The sequence below is a fragment of the Cyphomyrmex costatus genome, unplaced genomic scaffold (genome assembly GCF_001594065.2).
Source record: "Cyphomyrmex costatus isolate MS0001 unplaced genomic scaffold, Ccosl1.0 scaffold970, whole genome shotgun sequence".
Lineage (NCBI taxonomy): Eukaryota > Metazoa > Arthropoda > Insecta > Hymenoptera > Formicidae > Cyphomyrmex > Cyphomyrmex costatus.
The window spans coordinates 23,590-44,171 of NW_017280562.1; the positions used below are offsets into that span (position 1 = coordinate 23,590).

A 20,582-nucleotide genomic window follows, 5' to 3' on the forward strand; every position below is an offset into this window, starting at 1 on the left:
ATTATAATAATAATTTGTAAATGTATACTTATGAAGATACACGTGATTGAAAACTGGTTAACTCACACACATGTGCTCCAAACTCTTGAATCAAATATAGTATTCTAGGTGAGAGATAGAAATAACAGTTTTTTAGATTTCAAAAATGAATCACGTAAGATCAATATTAATTTAAAAAGAATGCTTATGTACTCCAAAATCTTGAATCAAATATAGTGTTCTATGTGATCAAAATAACAGTTTTTTATATTTTAAAAATGAATCACAAAAGATCAATATTAATTGTAAAAGAATTCTTATTAAATTGTTTTACCATATTGTCCACTTCAACGTAATACATCTTTATTATTGGAAGATAATGAAATAGTAAGAAACCTTAGCATACATAATGAGGTATTCAAGTCAGACGTAAAGTTGGCAATTGTTGGTGTATGTTTTACTTTGATGAACCTGGCAACTTCAATAATATATATATGAGTCATTTTTCATGGTAATATGTATAATAATATTTTTTATATGCGTATTCATTTCCATTTCATTATCTTTTAATAATAATAATATAAAAAACTATTATAGTTTGATCTCTCACCTAGAACACTATATTTGATTCAAGATTTTACAGTGTAAGTTGACAAGTTTTCAATCACGTATATTTTCATAAGTATACGTTTACAAATTATTATTCTAATTAATAATTAAATCGTGATTGTTCTAATAATCGAATACGCTAATAAATGTAATAAGTGTTTTGATATAATATTAAGAAATTGATTAACAGAACAATCGTTCCTCACAATATTAATTATGAATTAAAATAATATTTAAAAAATGTATACTTATGAAGATACACGTGATTGAAAACTGTAACTCACACACATGTGCTTCAAAATCTTGAATCAAATATAGTGTTCTAGGTGAGAGATCGAAATAACAGCTTCTTATATTTCAGAAATGAATCACAAAAGATGAGTATTAATTTCAAAAGAATTCTCATCTGCTCCACAATTCTATTGTCGATATATCTTGAATCAAATATGAATATGTATGAAAATAGTTTAAATTAAAAGCCTTTAATCTTTTATTAGTCTAATTTCTAATTTTTGTTTGAAATTCCGGTTTTGAGTTGGTTATATAAAAAACTATGTAGTATTATTATGAAACTAATTAGTTCATAAAACTTTTGAAAAAAAATGACTGAAATTATTTAAGTTATATTTATATATTTTGCAGGTACACAATTTAAAGGTAATTGATCAAAATGGTGTTCAATTGGGAGGAGGAAATACCGTAAAGATACTAGATGATCAAAGAATAATTGACACAAAATACAATGTACTTAACAACAGTCAGTATATATTAAAAACGATAATAATATAAAGATATTAGATCCGAGTACATTGAAAATTCTTGATGCCAGTGCTACAATCTTGGACTTATATTAGACGAGGCCAGTATACATTATCCCAACTTTATGTCTGATTTGACTTGTCAGACTAACTCGAACATGTAACTTGAATACCTCATTATGTGTATGCCAAGGTTAATTTTTTATATATAAGAATTCTTTTAAAATTAATACTCATCTTTTGTGATTTACTTTTAAAATATAAAAAACTGTTATTTGATAATTATTTTGATAGTTATTTCTCTCACCTAGAACACTATGTTTGATTCAAGGTTTTGGAATGTAAGTTAACAAGTTTTCAAGTATATCTTCATAAGTATACGTTTACAAATTAATATTCTAATTAATAATTGATATCGTGAAGAAGGATTGTACTGATAATCAATTTCGTAATAACATTAGGTATACTAAAAAAATTTATTACATTTATTAGCATATTTGATTACATGTGTGTAATATTTTGATATTGGAATAATATATATTCACCTTCATTGCATTTTCTTTCAATAATAAAATGTATTATGTTAAAATATTTTAGAGAACATCAATGTAAAACATCGAAAAATACCGTTCGGATATCATTACCAAGAAAGAGAAATCAATAAATTTCTTAATACTAAATATTAGAAAGAAGCATAAATGATGTAAAAGAAGAATATTTATCCATTTTTATGTACGTTTATTATAAAGTTAATTATACAAAGTGTTTACTATCTGTGATATGACTTCAGGTTCGTTATTGTATGTTTCTTTCTAATGTTCAGTATTAACAACTTTATTATAATTTCTCTTTCTTGGTGATGGTATCCGAATTGTGCTTTTCTAGTATGTTTACATTAATGTTCTCTAAAATATTTTAACATAATACATTTTATTATTGAAAGATAATATAGGTACGCAATGGAAGTGAATACGTATTAATTCCAATGTCAAAATCTATTACATATATATAATCAAATACGCTAATAAACGTAATAAGTGATATCCTTCGCAATCTTATTTTTCACATATTTTAATTTATCATTATTACTTTAACATCACATCGTTATATTTTAATATATGTCTTTCAACATATTATTAAGATCCATAAGATGCTATAAGCATCAAAATTGTTAGATTGCTTGTCAATTTAACTAAGTGACATTACTGCGGTAGTGAGTATGTATGCGTCAATGCTGAAAAACTATCAGCGTCTCGAATTTTGGGGGGATTACATACGCAGTATGTAAAATTCACACAATTATAATAAGCACTGTGATCCAGCTTCGCCCGTTATTGACTTCTTCTTTTTGTTTATTATTGTTTATCAATTGTACGGTCTTAAAAAGATTCTAGTATAACGTAATAAGTGTTTTGGTATAATGCCATTACAAAATTGATTAATAGAACAATCGTTCCTCACAATATTAATTATTAATTATAATAATAGTTTGTAAACGTATACTTGTGAAGATACACGTGATTGAAAACTGGTTAACTCATACACATGAGAGCTCCAAAATCTTGAATCGAATATAGTGTTCTAGGTGAGAGATCAGAATAATAGTTTTTTATATTTCAAAAATGAATCACAAAAGATCAGTATTAATTTCAAAAGAATTCTTATGTACTCCAAAATCTTGAATCAAATATACAATAGTATTCTAGGTGAGAGATCAAAATAACAGTTCTTTATATCTCAAAAATGAATCAGAAAAGATCGGTATTAATTTCAAAAGAAATCTTATTAAATTGTCTTACCATATTGTCTATTTTAACGTAATACATTTTATTATTGGAAGATAATGAAATGGTAAAAAACCTTGGCATACATAATGAGGTATTCAAGTCAGACGTAAAGTTGGGAATTGTTGGTGTATGTTACTTTAAACTTGCACCTTCAATAATATATGAGTCATTTTTCATGGTATTTCATTATCTTTCAATAATAAAATGTATTACGTTAAAATAGACAATTTGGCATAAGAATTCTTTTAAAATTAATACTGATCTTTTGTGATTTACTTTTAAATTGTAAAAAACTGTTATAGTTTGACCTCTGACCTAGTTCAAGGTTTTGGAATGTAAGTTAACCAGTTTTCAATCACGTATATCTTCATAAGTATACGTTTACAAATTATTATTCCAATTAATAATTAATATTGTAAGAAAGGATTGTTCTGATAATCAATTTCGTAATAACATTATACCAAAAAAATTTATTACGTTTATTAACATCGTATTTGATTATACGTATGTAATACTAACTCGAACATGCACTTGAACATATTCATATTCAATATTTCCAATATAAGATAATGGTCAATATAAGATAATGGAATATTTCCATTCCATTATCTTTCAATAATAAAATGTATTACGTTAAAATAGTTTGGTATAAGAATTTTAAAATTAATATTGATATCTTATGGGTTTTTAAAATATAAAAAACCGTTATAGTTTGATCTCTCACCTAGAACACTATATTTGATTCAAGATTTTGAAGTGTATGTTAAACATGTAATACTATCTTCATTCTAATTTTTGTTTGAACTTTCGGTTTTGAGTTGGTTATACTAAGTTAAATTCTATCTTTAAAAACCCATGTAAATAACCATACTATTATTTAAATTCTACTAAATTAAAAAGTAAAACCCATTTGGTACTATCTTTATAAACTTACCTTTTTTTAAAAAAAAAAGGTAAAAGAAGCGCTAAGAGTGGGTGCTGCTGGTAAAAAAACATTTGGGCCAAATGCACCAACGCCAATTACTTAATTGACTGTAAATCTAACTAATCACATTTGCTGTTTAGTAGAACCATCTTTTTTAAAAACCTACGTGATATCCTTATTTACTTAAATTTAATGACATGTATCATTTGTATAAAAGTTTTGATATCAATAGTCGGCGCCAAGTTAAATTCTACCTTATTACTTACTTAATTTTAATGACATTTATCATTTGTATAAAAGATCATATAATATGGATTTTTCCCATAAAATATATCGTTTAATTAACTAGTCTTTAAAAATTCTATCTCTAAAGATCTAAGAGGTACCATCCTTACACTTATTTAATTCTAATGACATGTATCATTTGTATGTATATATAAACTTACCTTTTTAAAAAAAAGGTAGAAAAAGCGCTAAGAGTGGGTGCTGCTGGTCAAAAAACCATTTGGGCCAGTTCCACCAACGTCAATTACTTAATCAACTGTGAAACTGACTAATCACATTTGCTATTTAGTAGAACCATCTTTAAAACCTACGTGATATTACCTTATTTACTTAATTCTAATGACATGTATCATTTGTATAAAAGATTTGATATCAATAGTCGGCGCCAAGTTACTCTACCTTATTACTTACTTAATTTTAATGACATTTATCATTTGTATACAAGATTTGATATTAACAGTCGGCGCCAAGTTAAATTCTACCAAATTAAAAAGTAAAACACAAGTGGTATGAAAATGATAATTAAACGTATTTACTTGTATATATTTTGATTTCTCATTTTAATTAAAAAAAATAACATGCGTAGATACAGTAGGTTCCGCCCCCCCTGTGGGGGAGCTCCACTATTCTTGAAAATAACCTAACCCATACCAATCCATTCAGTGGTGTGAGGTAGTTCTTATTTCGCGTAGAAAGTCGAAATCCTCGTACAGTAATGCAGACATGTGTACTAACGCAAAGCGAGAGCTACTTCACACCACTAAATGGGTTGGGATAAGTTATTTTCAAAAGTAATGGAATAAACAGTAAATTCTATTTTTGTTAAATGTAACATTCAGATTAAGTTTGCTATTATTTTCAGATTATCATTATCTTTACATCTATTCTTATATTTTCAAATTATCATTACCTTTACGTCTATTCTTATATATTAATAGTCAGGAAACACAGTAGTGTCTCCGGCCATGTTCAAAAAACTACTAGTTGTAACTTTTAGGTGGTTTTATAGTTTTTCTTATTCGATCTAGCAGCGCCAAGTGTTTTTACATAACAAATTTTTCTATTTAAATTAATATTTTTCATTTTGTACTGTTACTTCTTTAATTTATTGTGGTAACACTTGAGATGAATAAAGTAATGCAATTTTGTAATATAATAACGTTTTCAAGGAAGATTGCTACTACTTTGATTGGAATTACTACTACTACTTTGGTTGGAGGAATAAATGTGTTTGAATTAATTGCCTTTAAATTAATTATGACATAATTCTTTTAAAGAAGAAACCACTAGGATTGGAATAGGAAGATCTTCCAATAAGAATACAAAGACATATACTAGGCTTCATTGTATATAAAGATAAAGATAATACCACAAGGGTTTTACTTTTTAATTTAGTAGAATCTTATTAATAGTAGAATTTAACTTGGCGCCGACTATTGATATCAAATCTTTTATACAAACTGTCAATAGATTTAAGTAAATAAGGATAATATCACGTAGGTCTTTGAAGATGGTTCTACTAAACAGTAAATGTGATTAGTCAGTTTCACAGTCGATTAAGTAATTGGCGTTGGTGATAGAATTTAACTTGGCGCCGACTGTTAATATCAAATCTTTTATACAAGTGATAAATGTCTCATTAAAATTAAGTAAGTAATTAGAATTTAACTTGGCGTTGACTATTGATATCAAAACTTTTATACAAATGATACATGTCATTAGATTTAAGTAAATAAGGGTAATATCACGTAGGTTTTTAAATCAAAAAACCATTTGGGCCAGTCCCACCAACGTCAATTATTTAATCAACTGTGAAACTGACTAATCGCATTTGCTATTTAGTAGAACCATCTTTAAAAACCTACGTGATATTAACCTTATTTACTTAATTCTAATGACATGTATCATTTGTATAAAAGATTTGGTATCAATAGTCGGCGCCAAGTTACTCTACCTTATTACTTACTTAATTTTAATGACATTTATCATTTGTATACAAGATTTGATATCAACAGTCGGCGCCAAGTTAAATTCTACCAAATTAAAAAGTAGAATACAAGTGGTACCTTTAATCTTTAAAAACTCATATAGTACTATTATTTAGATTCTACTAAATTAAAAAGTAAAACCCATATGATACTATCTTTATCTTCATACAATGAAACCTCAGTATATGCCTTTGTATTCTTATTACAAGATCTTCCTATTCGAAACCAAGTGACTTAATTCTTCTTCAAAAAAATTATATCACAATTAATTTAAAAACAAAATGAAAAAAATGTATTTAAATAGAATAATTTTAAAAGTAAATCACGAAAGATGAGTATTAAATTTAAAAGAATTCTTATATATAAAAAATTAACCTTGGCATACATAATGAGGTGTTCAAGTACATGTTCGAGTTAGTCTGAGTCAAATCAGACATAAAGTTGGGATAATGTATACTGGCCTCGTCTAATGTAAGTTCAAGATTGTAGTAGCACTGGCATCAAGAACTTTCAATGTACTCGGATCTAATATCTTTATATTTGTTCGATATTTCGTAAGTTGGCGCGTGTCACATTTAACGCTCGCGTTATCTTTAGACCAATAGCGTGACTGGACACTGCTCTGGCACTTTCTTATCGTTCGCGACGCGCTTGCGACTCTTCGGTTATCTTCGCCCGCGGTTCGTTCCCTCTCTCCGTGCGAGTCCTGCGCGATCCGTTCGTTACCTTTTCGATTGCGATCCTTCTGGATCCTTCTTATTATTACCATTGTAACCGTCGATGGCGATCATTTAATTGTTACCGTTACGCTCTCTAAAGAGCTATCGATCCCTGTATCACCGTGCGTGCTCGTGCAGTTGATAAAGTCAAGTATTTACTTTCTAAGTGCCTTTGCATCATTTGGGAGATCCCTCCGCGGCTCCACCGATAGTCAGTGGCCGCAAATCCGTTGTTGGCAACAGCCTCCTCAACTGCAGAGGAATACATATTCTTCGACCACGCTTCCCGAGAGGATTCACACCGGGAAAACGCGTGGGGCCAGTCTTCGCAACATTACAACGCGAGGCACGGCCATCTCACACGAAACAAATTGGTCCTTCGAGCCGGATTCAGCGGTAATCATTTGCCACTGATATTGCGGAGCAACCGCCGGGGCTCGCCATCGCCAGTGAGACGAGTACTCGAGGTCCGCCATTAGCACTCTGCCGAGCACGCAAATTCTCATCGGGGATTCGAGACATGCAAGGTTAGCTGCTCTTCAGCCTATAACCTTTTCACCACGACATACCGAGGCTCGCAAACATAGCTCTCGGTGCATCGAGGTACATCAGTCGTTTCTCGCGACGTCAAGGCACATCCGGCCCAGCAGCGCAGAGCAGCCATTGCCACGCGATCGGAGCAACAGGCATCATCCTGCGACGTCACGCGGTCTTCGGCAGTCTTCATCGCTCTCTGGGAGGACGTCTTCAACGCATCATCTGACGCATCATCGACGCAGCCATCATAGTGCGACACACGCATTCAATTTTGTAAGGTGAGAGCAACTATCTCAGTGCCGGTGCCAGTAATCAAGTCAATTTTAACGGGTTTATTTATCGTTCTGCGTTCGTCATGCCGAAAGTTGACAACGAGGACGCCGCGTCGCTCCAGCGCAGGCACGAAATGATTATCGCCGCGTGCACGCGAATACGTACATTTACGGAAGCTATCGCGTCCGTTACGCCGTCAATCGCGGCTCAACTCGAAGAGCGTCGTGCTAAACTCGACAGGTACTGGACAGATTATGATAGCGTTCAAACAAACTTAGAATTAATCGACGAATCCGAAGAAGCACATCGCGCTCCCTTCGAAGACTTTCATTATGCTTTATGTGCTCAAATACGCGAATTGCTCTATCCCGCGACTGCGCAACGCGTCGCAGCCTCTCTGTCACGGTGGTCTTCTAGTGTCGTCGGCCGCGAGTCTTTCGGCCACATAAGACTACCGAAATTAGAATTACCGAAATTTTCCGGGAAATATGACGAGTGGTGCCCGTTCTTCGACAGTTTTAATTCTCTTATACATGAAAACGCGTCGTTAAGTCCTGTTCAAAGGTTGCAGTATTTAAGAGCTTCTCTCACCGGCGATGCATTCAAAGTAATTAGCTCGCTGGAAATTTCCGATACAAACTACCAAGTAGCATGGGACCTTTTGAAGGAACGACACGATAACAAACGCGCTATTGTGCAGAGTCATATACAAGCTATTTTAGATTTGCCAACCATGGCGAAAGAAAACGTCGCTGAATTGCGTCAGATCACGGATGGTGCTACTCGACATATTCACGCCCTTCAGGCGTTAAAACGCCCCACAGCGCAGTGGGACGATTTACTTGTTTATATTTTAAGCAATAAGCTCGACGCGCTCACATCGCGAGAGTGGCAATTGTCATTGGTAGGCCCCGCTCTGCCTACACTCAAACAATTTACGGATTTTGTTGCTCATCGGTGTATAACTCTTGAGACAAGCAGTAGATCCAAGAATGTAAACACGCGGTCGCAGTCGCAATCGAGCGCGAAGCAGCAATCTTGTGTTGCCTCTATAAAAATAAAATGCTCCTTTTGTAAGGGCGAGCATCTCATCTATCATTGCGAAAAGCTCATAGCATTACCCATTCCGCAAAGGATTGCGGAAATCAAAAAGCGCAAAATTTGTATTAACTGTTTACGGTGGATCATACATCAAATAAATGCTCTTCTGGCAATTGCAAAATTTGCAAGGCCAAGCATAACACGTTGCTTCACCTTGCTGCTGCCACGTCGGTCAAGTCCGACATCTCCGAATCAGGTGATCGTGGATCAGTAGACGCGCCGGCTCTAGCCACCTCTCCTGCTCCCGTTGTCATGAGCGGTCTCGCGACTCCGGATCACAGCGACGTCATGCTCTCGACCGTTCTCGCTTATGTTTACGACGCAAACGGTTGTCGCAGAGCATGCCGTGTCTTATTAGATTCGGGCTCTCAGATTAACTTTATCTCGCGGCACCTCGCAGACCCTCTCGATATCAAAACACGTTCCTCGGACATTTCAATTTCGGGAATAAACAATGTTACCACGCGAGCCTTCCAAGCGGCTGAAATACGGCTGCACTCGCGCACGAATTCTTTCAGCATTCTAGTCGATTGCATTGTTACCGAACATGTAACCGGCAAACTTCCGGCTTTCACGCTTAAAAGAAATGCCTTCGAAATACCGGCTAATCTCGAATTAGCCGATCCGCAGTTCCACGTCTCGTCTGAGATAGACGTTTTAATCGGCGCGGAACATTTTTGGAGCTTGCTCTGTATCGGTCAAATCAAGGCAACGCCCTCACATCCTACCTTACAGAAGACACGCTTCGGGTGGATATTGGCGGGTCGATTGCACACTGCACCGAAAGCAGCTTCACATGTGCACTCTCTTCATGCTTCAATAAGCAACAAGCAGTTGCACGAGCAATTATCTCGTTTTTGGGACGTAGAGAACATCTCGGCGGTTTCCAATCATTATACCTCAGAGGAAGCTCACTGTGAGCGACATTTTTTAGAAAACATGACTCGAACCGATCAAGACAAATTCATTGTCAAACTTCCCTTTAAAGAGTCCGAGCCTGACGCTTTCGTTAACTCTAGGGAGATCGCCTTAAAACGCCTCGGTGGCATTGAAAGGCGTCTTAGCCGCGACTCGGAATTAAAAACGCGATATTCGCAATTCATAAATGAATACAATACACTAGGTCATATGAAATTAATTTCCGACCCCCCCGAGGATCCAAAGTCCTTCTACTTACCGCATCATTGCATCGTTAAGGCACTCGCCGCCAATAAATTTCGCGTTGTCTTCGACGCCTCCGCCAAGGACGCGGCTGGCATATCATTGAACGACACGCTTATGGTCGGTCCTACCGTACAGCAAGATCTATTTACTATACTGTTGCGATTTCGTACACATCGTTTCGCATTTTCGGCCGATATCGTTAAAATGTATCGCCAAATTCTAGTGCATCCGTCACAAACACGCTATCAGCGCATTCTTTGGCGAGATGATTTCACTTCTACAGTGGCAACATACGAGCTTTCCACCGTAACATACGGTAGGTACGGTAGGTGCAATCCCCAATAACTCGGAATCGTCCATCTTGGGCATTCATTGGATGCGCTCTAGCGATGCATTCAGTTTCTCTTACAACCCCGGGGACAACTCCGCGATAATTTCCAAGCGAGCCATCTTGTCCGATACTTCCAAACTTTATGATCCCCTCGGTCTAGTAGGTCCAGTCGTCGTGCGGGCAAAGCTAATTTTACAAGAGCTTTGGCAGCTGGGTATCGACTGGGACGAATCGGTTCCGCAAGAGCTTCACGCGCGGTGGTCAGAGCTCAAAGCACAAATGATTGATATTAATCGACTAAGCATCCCGCGATGTATCAAGCATGTCGCATCCCCCGATTCCAGTCAAATACACGGCTTTTGCGATGCAAGCCAACGGGTCTATGGAGCTTGTGTATATATCCGGTCGGAAATCGGGGAAAATACGTATCAAATCGAGCTACTATGCTCAAAATCTCGCGTAGCCCCCCTCAAAGCGCTATCACTTTCGCGCCTTGAGATTTCGGCGGCGCTACTATTAACCAGGTTAATTCAGAAAATTCGGTCGACATTCGATTTAACCGTCATCCGAACATATTGTTGGTCGGATTCTACGATTGTTCTCAACTGGATATCCTCCCCGTCGCGAAGATGGGCAGTTTTCGTCGCTCATAGGGTGGGAGAAATTCAAAACTATACCAATCCCGACGATTGGCATCATGTAAAATCGACCGACAATCCAGCGGATCTCCTGTCACGCGGTCTCGACCCACAGGAACTAATAAGCTCTCGTATGTGGTGGCATGGGCCTAGCTACCTACAGCATAACTCTAGCTTTTGGCCCGATTCCGGTTTCACGCGTTCCCTGGAGAACATTCCCGAACAAAGGAAGTGCTTCACGGCCGTCGCCGTGTCCGATTCTTTAATTGTGCACCAGTTACTGCGCGACCATTCAAAGCTCAGTAAAGCGTGTCGCATACTCACATATTGTTTAAGATTTTTCAAATCGCATCGTCCGAGCGAACCTACAATTTTCGTGCCCCCCCAGGGCATACTAACCGCACTGCAAATTATGTGCAAATCCATACAGCGTCAAGTCTTTTCCGCAGAATACAAGAACCTTCAGGAAGGTCGCACCCTTCATACAACAAGTAACGTACTAGCTTTATCCCCATTCATTTGTAGCGATGGTTTAATACGAGTGGGTGGCAGACTAGTAAATTCGGAGCTCAGCTCTGACGCGCGTCATCCAATTTTATTGCCACGCGATGACATTTTAACTCAGCGTATAATAGAGCAAGAGCACGAGCGCAACGCTCACGCCGGCGCGCAAGCTACAATGGCAGCAGTAAGGCAGCGTTTCTGGCCAATTTCTCTAAGATCCGCCACTCGAAAGGTGATCAGAAATTGTGTAACATGTTTTAGAAGCAAGCCCGTGCAATCTGAAACAATTATGGCATCGTTGCCTACCGAACGAGTTAATGCTTCGCGATCGTTTACGCACTGCGGCGTCGATTACGCAGGCCCATTCATCTTGCGAGAATCTAAAGCACGCAATGCTCGCACGCGTAAGGCTTATTTGGCTGTCTTCGTATGCTTCGCCACTAAGTGCGTGCATCTCGAACTGGTTAGTGACCTCACGGCTGAGACATTTATAGCCGCACTAAAGCGATTCGTGTCTCGCAGAGGAAAGCCGTCTTGCATTTATTCCGACAATGGAACGACGTTCGTGGGTGCTCATGGTCAGCTCAAAGAGTTCTTTAATATTTTACGCGACGACCAAACGCAAACACAAATAGCTAATTCCTTGCGAGAACACGAAACTACATGGAAATTCATTCCTCCCAACACGCCTCATTTTGGCGGTTTGTGGGAGGCTGCAGTCAAAGCCGCTAAGCGTCATCTTATCCGAATAGTCGGGAAGACATCCTTGTCTTTCGAAGAATTACAAACAATTTTTTGCGAAGTAGAGGCCATTCTAAATTCACGCCCTCTCACTCCGTTAACCGAAGATCCTAACGATCTTAGTTATTTGACCCCAGGACATTTCTTAATTGGCACCGCGCTGAATAGTTTCCCTCATCCGGATTTAACTAATGTAAATGAGAATAGGCTAATACGTTGGCAGCGTGTCGAACAAGTCAGACAACATTTTTGGCGCAGGTGGAGCCAAGAATATCTGCATACCCTCCAGGAGCGATCCAAGTGGAGGACAAACAAGGGTGATCAGCTGACACCCAACCAAATGGTGCTCCTGAAGCAGCCGAACCTAGCACCTTTCCAGTGGTTGTTGGGTCGCGTTGAAGAAGTTCATCCAGGAACTGATGGCAACGTGCGGACCGCTACCGTCCGTACCACAAAGGGTCTTTTCACTAGACCATTAACCAAGCTTGCTATCTTACCAATAGAAACCTAGCGTTTCATTTCGTGTGTTAAAAATAAGTTAATTTTACGATTATATTTTTCTCTCATTCCGCCATATCAATTTGTTCGCGTCGAATCGTCTCTTTGTTCACGCGAAATCATATTAGTTACCGTCAATATGTTTTGCATATAAACAGCCAAATATATGTGATTTAGTCATAAGACTTAGCATAAGTATTATCGCCATCTACAACCGTCATGTAGCCGTCGTTTTCTATTTCTATTTTTATTTTGAAAGTAAGTCCTTTCAACGGGGGCGGCTTTTGTTCGATATTTCGTAAGTTGGCGCGTGTCACATTTAACGCTCGCGTTATCTTTAGACCAATAGCGTGACTGGACACTGCTCTGGCACTTTCTTATCGTTCGCGACGCGCTTGCGACTCTTCGGTTATCTTCGCCCGCGGTTCGTTCCCTCTCTCCGTGCGAGTCCTGTGCGATCCGTTCGTTACCGTTTCGATTGCGATCCTTCTGGATCCTTCTTATTATTACCATTGTAACCGTCGATGGCGATCATTTAATTGTTACCGTTACGCTCTCTAAAGAGCTATCGATCCCTGTATCACCGTGCGTGCTCGTGCAGTTGATAAAGTCAAGTATTTACTTTCTAAGTGCCTTTGCATCATTTGGGAGATCCCTCCGCGGCTCCACCGATAGTCAGTGGCCGCAAATCCGTTGTTGGCAACAGCCTCCTCAACTGCAGAGGAATACATATTCTTCGACCACGCTTCCCGAGAGGATTCACACCGGGAAAACGTGTGGGGACAGCCTTCGCAACATTACAACGCGAGGCACGGCCATCTCACACGAAACAGTATTATTATCGTTTAATATATACTGACTGTTGTTAAGTACATTGCATTTTGTGTCTATTGTCCCTTGATCATCTAGTATCTTTACGGTATTTCCTTCTCCCAATTGAACACCATTTTGATCAATTACCTTTAAATTGTGTACCTGCAAAATATATAAATAACTTAAATAATTTCAGTCATTTTTTTTCAAAAATTTTATGAACTAATTTCATAATAATACTACATAGGTTTTTATATAACCAACTCAAAACCGGAATTTCAAACAAAAATTAGAAATTTGACTAATAAAAGACTAAAGGCTTTTAATTTAAACTATTTTCATACATATTCACTTCTATTGCATTATCTTTAATAATAAAATGTATATTTAGAGAACATCAATGTAAACATACTGGAAAAGCACCTTTCTGATACTATCACCAAGAAAGAGAAATCATAATAAAGTTGTTAATACTGTACATTAGAAAGAAACATACAATAACGAACCTGAAGTAATATCACAGGTAAAACACCCTATGTATAATTAACCTTATAATAAACGTACATAAAAATGAATGAATAGTCTTCTTTTACATCATTTATGCTTCTTTCTAATGTTTAGTATTAAGAAATTTATTATGATTTCTTTTTCTAGGTAATGGTATCCGAACGGTTTTTTTCCATACATATTACTATGAAAAGTGACTCATATATTTTGACTGACAAAATGTCACGTCACAACTCCCCCCTCCTTAAAACAGACCGAGGAGTTCTCGACGAGCGTCATCTGCCACCATAGTACTCGCCTCGTGCTCACCAGCCTTAATTCTTCAACATCATTAACGCCAATCGGATTAAAGAGTAAACAAAAGACAAAGACAAAAACGAACCCACGCCCACACATTCGCTCCCTCACTCACAGAAAGGATTTCTAATACTGAGGAAAAAAATGTTCTTGACATACTTCATCTTTAGTCAACCCTATATATTATAAAATTAAGATTATTTTAAAATAAAATCGATAATTTAATTCTACATCCTTGAATAAAATAAGATCGACATCTTATCTTGGAACAAATATAACACACGTATAAATTTAGAAAATATATTCTTACATTTAGAATAAGTCTATTCAGTTATATACGCAATGTTACAACATCAAAACGGCGAAGTTCTCGTGGTGTAGCGCGTTAGGTAAAAGGCAGAGAGACGCAGAACGAGAGATCCCTAGTTCGATTAGTATTTATGGGTATGAAATACACATATTCCTTTATTGTTCCCCATAGGAAGAAATCGAGCGGCGTTAGATCTGGTGATCTAACTGGCCACGCTCGATGACCTCCGCGACCAATCCACATATTAGGATATTTCCTATTCAAAATTTCTCGTGTGCTTCTTGCATTGTGCGGAGGTACTCCGTCCTGCTAGAACCACATAACTTGTCGCCTCTCCAGTGATACATCCTCTAGTAATTCTGGTAATTCTTCTGAGAGAAAATGACTATAAATTGCGCCGTCAACTCTCGCAGGAAGTTGGAATGGTCCGATCTGCATACATACATACGTATTATGTTGTTACTCCAATCTTTTTAACATACTAGTTACTAATTTTTCTGCTACTATCTTAAATTATCTAACGTTATACACGAGATGTGGAAAGTTAAATGCGACATAACTATAAAATAGCAAGTTTTAGAAATGGCTAACTTAGTTTTTTAGACAAACATAACGTTATCTACATACATATGTATAAATAATTTCGCTCGGATGTTAAAATAACAACAATAAATGATTTAAGTTTATAAAATTAAATTTGAACAACCCTAAATGTCAATACATTCAATATTTAAGCTTTGAAACAAAATGATAATTTAATACAAATGTATACCTCTGAACTGTATTTTAGTTTATACAAATAAACTGTATCAACTTTTATGAAATTAAAATTGTAATTGAAAGTTTGGGAGTAAGCTTTACTTACTGGATCGCGATCCAGAAAAGAGACAATCATTGTCTTAAGGACTCGATTTACCCTCTCAACCGGATTCGCTTGAGCGTGATAGGGCGGCACCGTCGTATGTTTAATTCAGTTCTCCAAAGCAAACTCTCGCAAAATCTTATTTAATTCTGTGCCGTTGTCGGTCAGCAAAAACCTTGGTGTGTCCCATCGCGAGAGAATCAAATCTGTAAAAGCGTCTCTGATATTTCTTCCATTCGCGGCCCGCAGTGCACGGCATTCCACCCACTTCGTAAACAAGTCTTGAATGACCAAAATATACGCGTGACCTGATTTACTCCTCGGCAACGGACCCATAATATCGGTGGCAACGATCATCCACGGATCCTCGATCACGCGACGCCCCATCAGACATGCCGGTCTCGCCTGTTCGACTTTTGTACTCTGATAGACTACACACTGTTTAACATACTTCGTTACATCTCGAAACATACGAAGCCATTAGTAAGCAATTGATAAACGGTGATACGTTTTCTCCACGCCTAAATGTCCCGACTGCGGAACATCGTGCGATTCGCGCAAAGCCTCCGCCCGTAACTCTAGCGGTACAACTAATTTCCAGCGATTCAGATCCTCAACCTCGGAGATCACTGCACGAGGGCTTAAAAAGTATAGCTGGCTATCCACTATTTTCCACTCCCCCAAAGCCGTGGGCTTTTCCGAAATCTCTCGGAAACGATCCCTATACCAGGAATCCTCCGTGTCTCTTAAAATCAACGTCTCCACCCCCGCGACTAAACACACGTTATTAATCTCCGCCGCCGTCTCGGTGTCACCCTCAAACATACGCGACAAGGCGTCCGGTGCCTGGTGTAGCGCCCCTTTCCTATGCACAATTTCGTAATCATATTCTAGGAGTTCCAACGCCCATCGCGCCAATCTTCCCGTAGGATTTTTCAAATGATGGAGCCAACGCAAACTACTGTGATCCGTGACTACAGTAAATCGGTAACCCTCTAAATAAGGTCTAAACTTTCGTATTACCCAAATGACTGCTATACATTCCTGCTCTGTGACCGAATATCTCGTCTCGGCCGCCGATAACGCGCGACTCGCAAACGCGATAATAGTCTCTTTGTCTTCGTTAACTTGAGATAACACGGCACCTAATCCAACAGAACTAGCATCGGTCTGCAATACAAATGGAACGTCAAAATTCGGACACGACAAGGTAGGAGCGGCCGAGCGCGAATTTCCTCAAAAGCTTTCTCTTGCTCGACTTCCCACTCCCAACGCTGATTCTTTTTCAGTAATCTCGTTAACAGTTCCCCCGTAGTGGTAAATTGTGGGATGAATCAACGATACCAAGACGACATTCCCAAGAACCGGCGCAATTGCTTAATATTACGCGGCACGGGATATTCTAAGATAGGTCGTACTTTTTTGGAATTGACGGCTGTTCCTTTGCATCACGAATCCCAGATATCTCACCTGAGAACGACAAAACTCGCATTTATCGGGATTGATTTGAAGACCCGCATCGAAAATCTTATCTAAAACTCGCTCGAGCCACTCTAAGTGTCCTTCAAAAGTGGCGTAGCTATTACAATGTCGTCAAGGTAGGCAAACGCGTAAGGCTCCATCTCCGGGCCAATTAATTTATTTAACAAACGCTGAAATGTAGCCGGAGTTTCCGTGAGCCCGTATGGCATCCGCGTGAAATGATATAATCCTTTATCGGGAACACTAAATGCCGTTATCTCGCAACTTTCCCTCGCCAAGGGTATTTGAAAGTACGCCTGACTCAAGTCGATCGTCAAGATATATCGTGCAGATCTTAATTTGTAACGATGCATCCCCCCATTCTGGCACACACCACCCAGCCGAACGCCGCTGCATTGCTGCGCAATGCAGTGATGAGGGCGCATAGTGCCCGATAAAACAAAAGCATAATTCGCAGGTACAAGCGGCAGTAACGGCCGCATAACGCCGAGCACCGTCGAGCGAGATCGGAATAGATCGATCGCCGCGGACTCCCACTGCTGGGACTTAGTCCCACGCGTCGCGAAGCCCGGGCAACGGGAAAACGCGAGCGAATACGAAGACCCACGAACGCGGCATTTTCAGTTGTATAAAAATGCCGCGTTACGAAGAAACGGGTGATTCCTGTTCCGACCAGATACCGATCACGAATCCTACATCCTAGAGCCGAAAAACGATACCTATAACACCGGGCCGGAGAGTTCTCCAGCTCCGCCGAGCGTTCTCGGTAGGCATCGCAAAGGCGCCTCATAGCACCGAACAGCAAGAACCGAGGGGCAGAGCGTACTCTGTCTCTGCCGAGCGTTCCCGGCAGCCGTTCCGGTGCAGCGCGCAACGACCAACGTCCGGGGCAGAGAGTACTCTGCCTCCGTCGAGCGTACTCGACCGTTGGCCAGCGCGGAAAAACATCTTGTATCCGCACTGCGATTGACCGGTATTCGCCCGGGGTGGAGAGTTCTCCACCTCTGCCGAGCGTTCTCGGCCGCCGGTCATCGCCTGTACATACGAATACGCGATCCGCGAATAGGCACATATAACCGCGCGTTACGGGAATTAGACTGCCGCGCCGGCAGTCTAAAATTAGATAACCACCAGCTGATCAGCCGCGCTAGCCGACACCGCGAGAAAAAAGGAGCATCGCGAGCCCGTCTCTTTTTTTTGGCGTAGCCCGTCGTAACATCGCCGCGAGCAACACATCTCACTCGCTCTCACTCGTTCACTTGCATTCGTATCATCGACTCACGCACACAGCGCCGATTGCGCTACATACGTTAACACGCGCGCGCGCGCACGCACGCACGCACGCACGCATGAGCAGTATAATGGAAAATTGTACACAAAGTCAAAAAGGAAAAATCAATAAACATTACATCATTAAGAGAAAGAAAGAATCACAATTAAACAAACTTAAACAGAGATAATTGAAAACAACACGAATTATGAGAACAATTCAGTATATAAAGGATTTAAATTTTGAGTGTCATTTTTAAGATTTAAACCATTCTTTTGCATATTAATATGTATCATTTCAGAAATAAGTCTTTTATTAAAGGTTTCTTCTTTGTCCAAAATATGTACTGAATTCCAATTAAAATCATGAGAAGATTCTAAACGATGTTGCGTTATGACAGAATATTGAGTAGTATTCCTGTTAATACGATTTCTATGTTCTTTAATACGAGTTATTAAACTTCTACTAGTTTGCCCTACGTAAGAACAATCACAATCATTGCAATCAATCTTATATACAACGTCATTATGAAGATGGTAATTTATCTTTCTGTACTTTAATAAATCCATTGAGTTTACTAACACCTTTATAGACCATTCTCAGAAGTGGTACATTTTTTAAGAAATTACTAATTTTTTCAGATATTATAGGAATATACGGGATGATAAAATATTTATTCCTCTTAAAAAATGGATATCTATTGGATATCATTTTTTCCACTATAAAAAAAAGACTACATAAAAAATTTGATGAATTTAATCACATGACTACTAATAATAATACTGTAAATACTATTGACGAAAAAGAAAAAAATAAATATTTTATCATCCCGTATATTCCTATAATATCTGAAAAAATTAGTAATTTCTTAAAAAATGTACCTCTTCTGAGAATGGCCTATAAGGGTGTTAGTAAACTCAATGGATTTATTAAAGTACAGAAAGATAAATTACCTTACCATCTTCATAATGACGTTGTATATAAGATTGATTGCAATGATTGTGATTGTTCTTACGTAGTGCAAACTAGTAGAAGTTTAATAACTCGTATTAAAGAACATAGAAATCATATTAACAGGAATACTACTCAACATTCTGTCATAACGCAACATCGTTTAGAATCTTCTCATGATTTTAATTGGAATTCAGTACATATTTTGGACAAAGAAGAAACCTTTAATAAAAGACTTATTTCTGAAATGATACATATTAATATGCAAAAGAATGGTTTAAATCTTAAAAATGACACTCAAAATTTAAATCCTTTATATACTGAATTGTTCTCATAATTCGTGTTGTTTTCAATTATCTCTGTTTAAGTTTGTTTAATTGTGATTCTTTCTTTCTTTTAATGATGTAATGTTTATTGATTTTTCCTTTTTGACTTTGTGTACAATTTTCCATTATACTGCTCATGTTTCGATCACTTTGCATTTCAATCTTGAAGGAATAACATCTTATATATAATTTTATAATTTTATAGATTTTCATGTGAGTATTACATTGATATTGTTTTCATAATATTTTTTAATTTAGATTCGTTTTTTTATTTTTTCCTTTAGTTTTCTGAACAGTTTAATGGAATTTTACAGTATTTCAACATGAGATTGCTATCGACACAATCAATTCTTGACAATCATGTGAGTCTTTTAATTTTTAAATGTTAGACTATTTTAACTTCATATAAACATCGCTTTTTTTAAAAAAATTTTTACAGTTAAGCTTTCACTTAGATGAACAGAAATTGATAGTTTGAACAACATCTTATGCTTGCGATTTTATTACATTAATATCTATATTTATATATTGATAAGGACCCGAATATAGGGTCGAAACGTTTATAATTACTTTGTATTTATTAAATTAAAAATTTTACACACGACGTTCTTGTGTTGGCTCTTAATTGGCTATTATTTCTTAGTATATTGATTTAATCATATGAGCCTATAAACTATATTGTTTTATTTTATTACTACGGTAGTTGATTAGATTTGCGTTTTAAGTTCGACGAACGTTCGGCGCGCAATTGGGGGGAACTACTTACGTATATATAATATTCACACTTTAATATATCTTATATATGATCGCACTAACAACAGCTGAAATAGCTCTCATTAGTCTGATTATTCTTGTTATTTGAACCTTTCGAGAGTCTTCTTTAATTGATTTGTTTAATCATATGAGCCTATAAACTATATTGTTTTA

At 37.4% G+C, this 20,582-nt stretch overlaps 3 protein-coding genes across 3 annotated transcripts; all 3 read left to right on the forward strand.

The window, feature by feature from the left end:
* Positions 1-7,942: 7,942 nt before the first annotated feature.
* On the forward strand, positions 7,943-9,175 carry LOC108782225 (uncharacterized). The gene has a single exon (XM_018550446.1). The coding sequence runs from the start codon at positions 7,943-7,945 to the stop codon at positions 9,173-9,175; it is 1,233 nt and encodes a 410-aa protein (XP_018405948.1).
* Positions 9,176-9,213: 38 nt separating this feature from the next.
* Positions 9,214-10,470, forward strand: LOC108782226 (uncharacterized). The gene has a single exon (XM_018550447.1). It carries the CDS (start codon positions 9,214-9,216, stop codon positions 10,468-10,470), a length of 1,257 nt encoding a protein of 418 aa, XP_018405949.1.
* A 31-nt stretch (positions 10,471-10,501) lies between these two features.
* Positions 10,502-12,850, forward strand: LOC108782227 (uncharacterized). Its single transcript, XM_018550448.1, has one exon. It carries the CDS (start codon positions 10,502-10,504, stop codon positions 12,848-12,850), a length of 2,349 nt encoding a protein of 782 aa, XP_018405950.1.
* Positions 12,851-20,582: the final 7,732 nt, after the last annotated feature.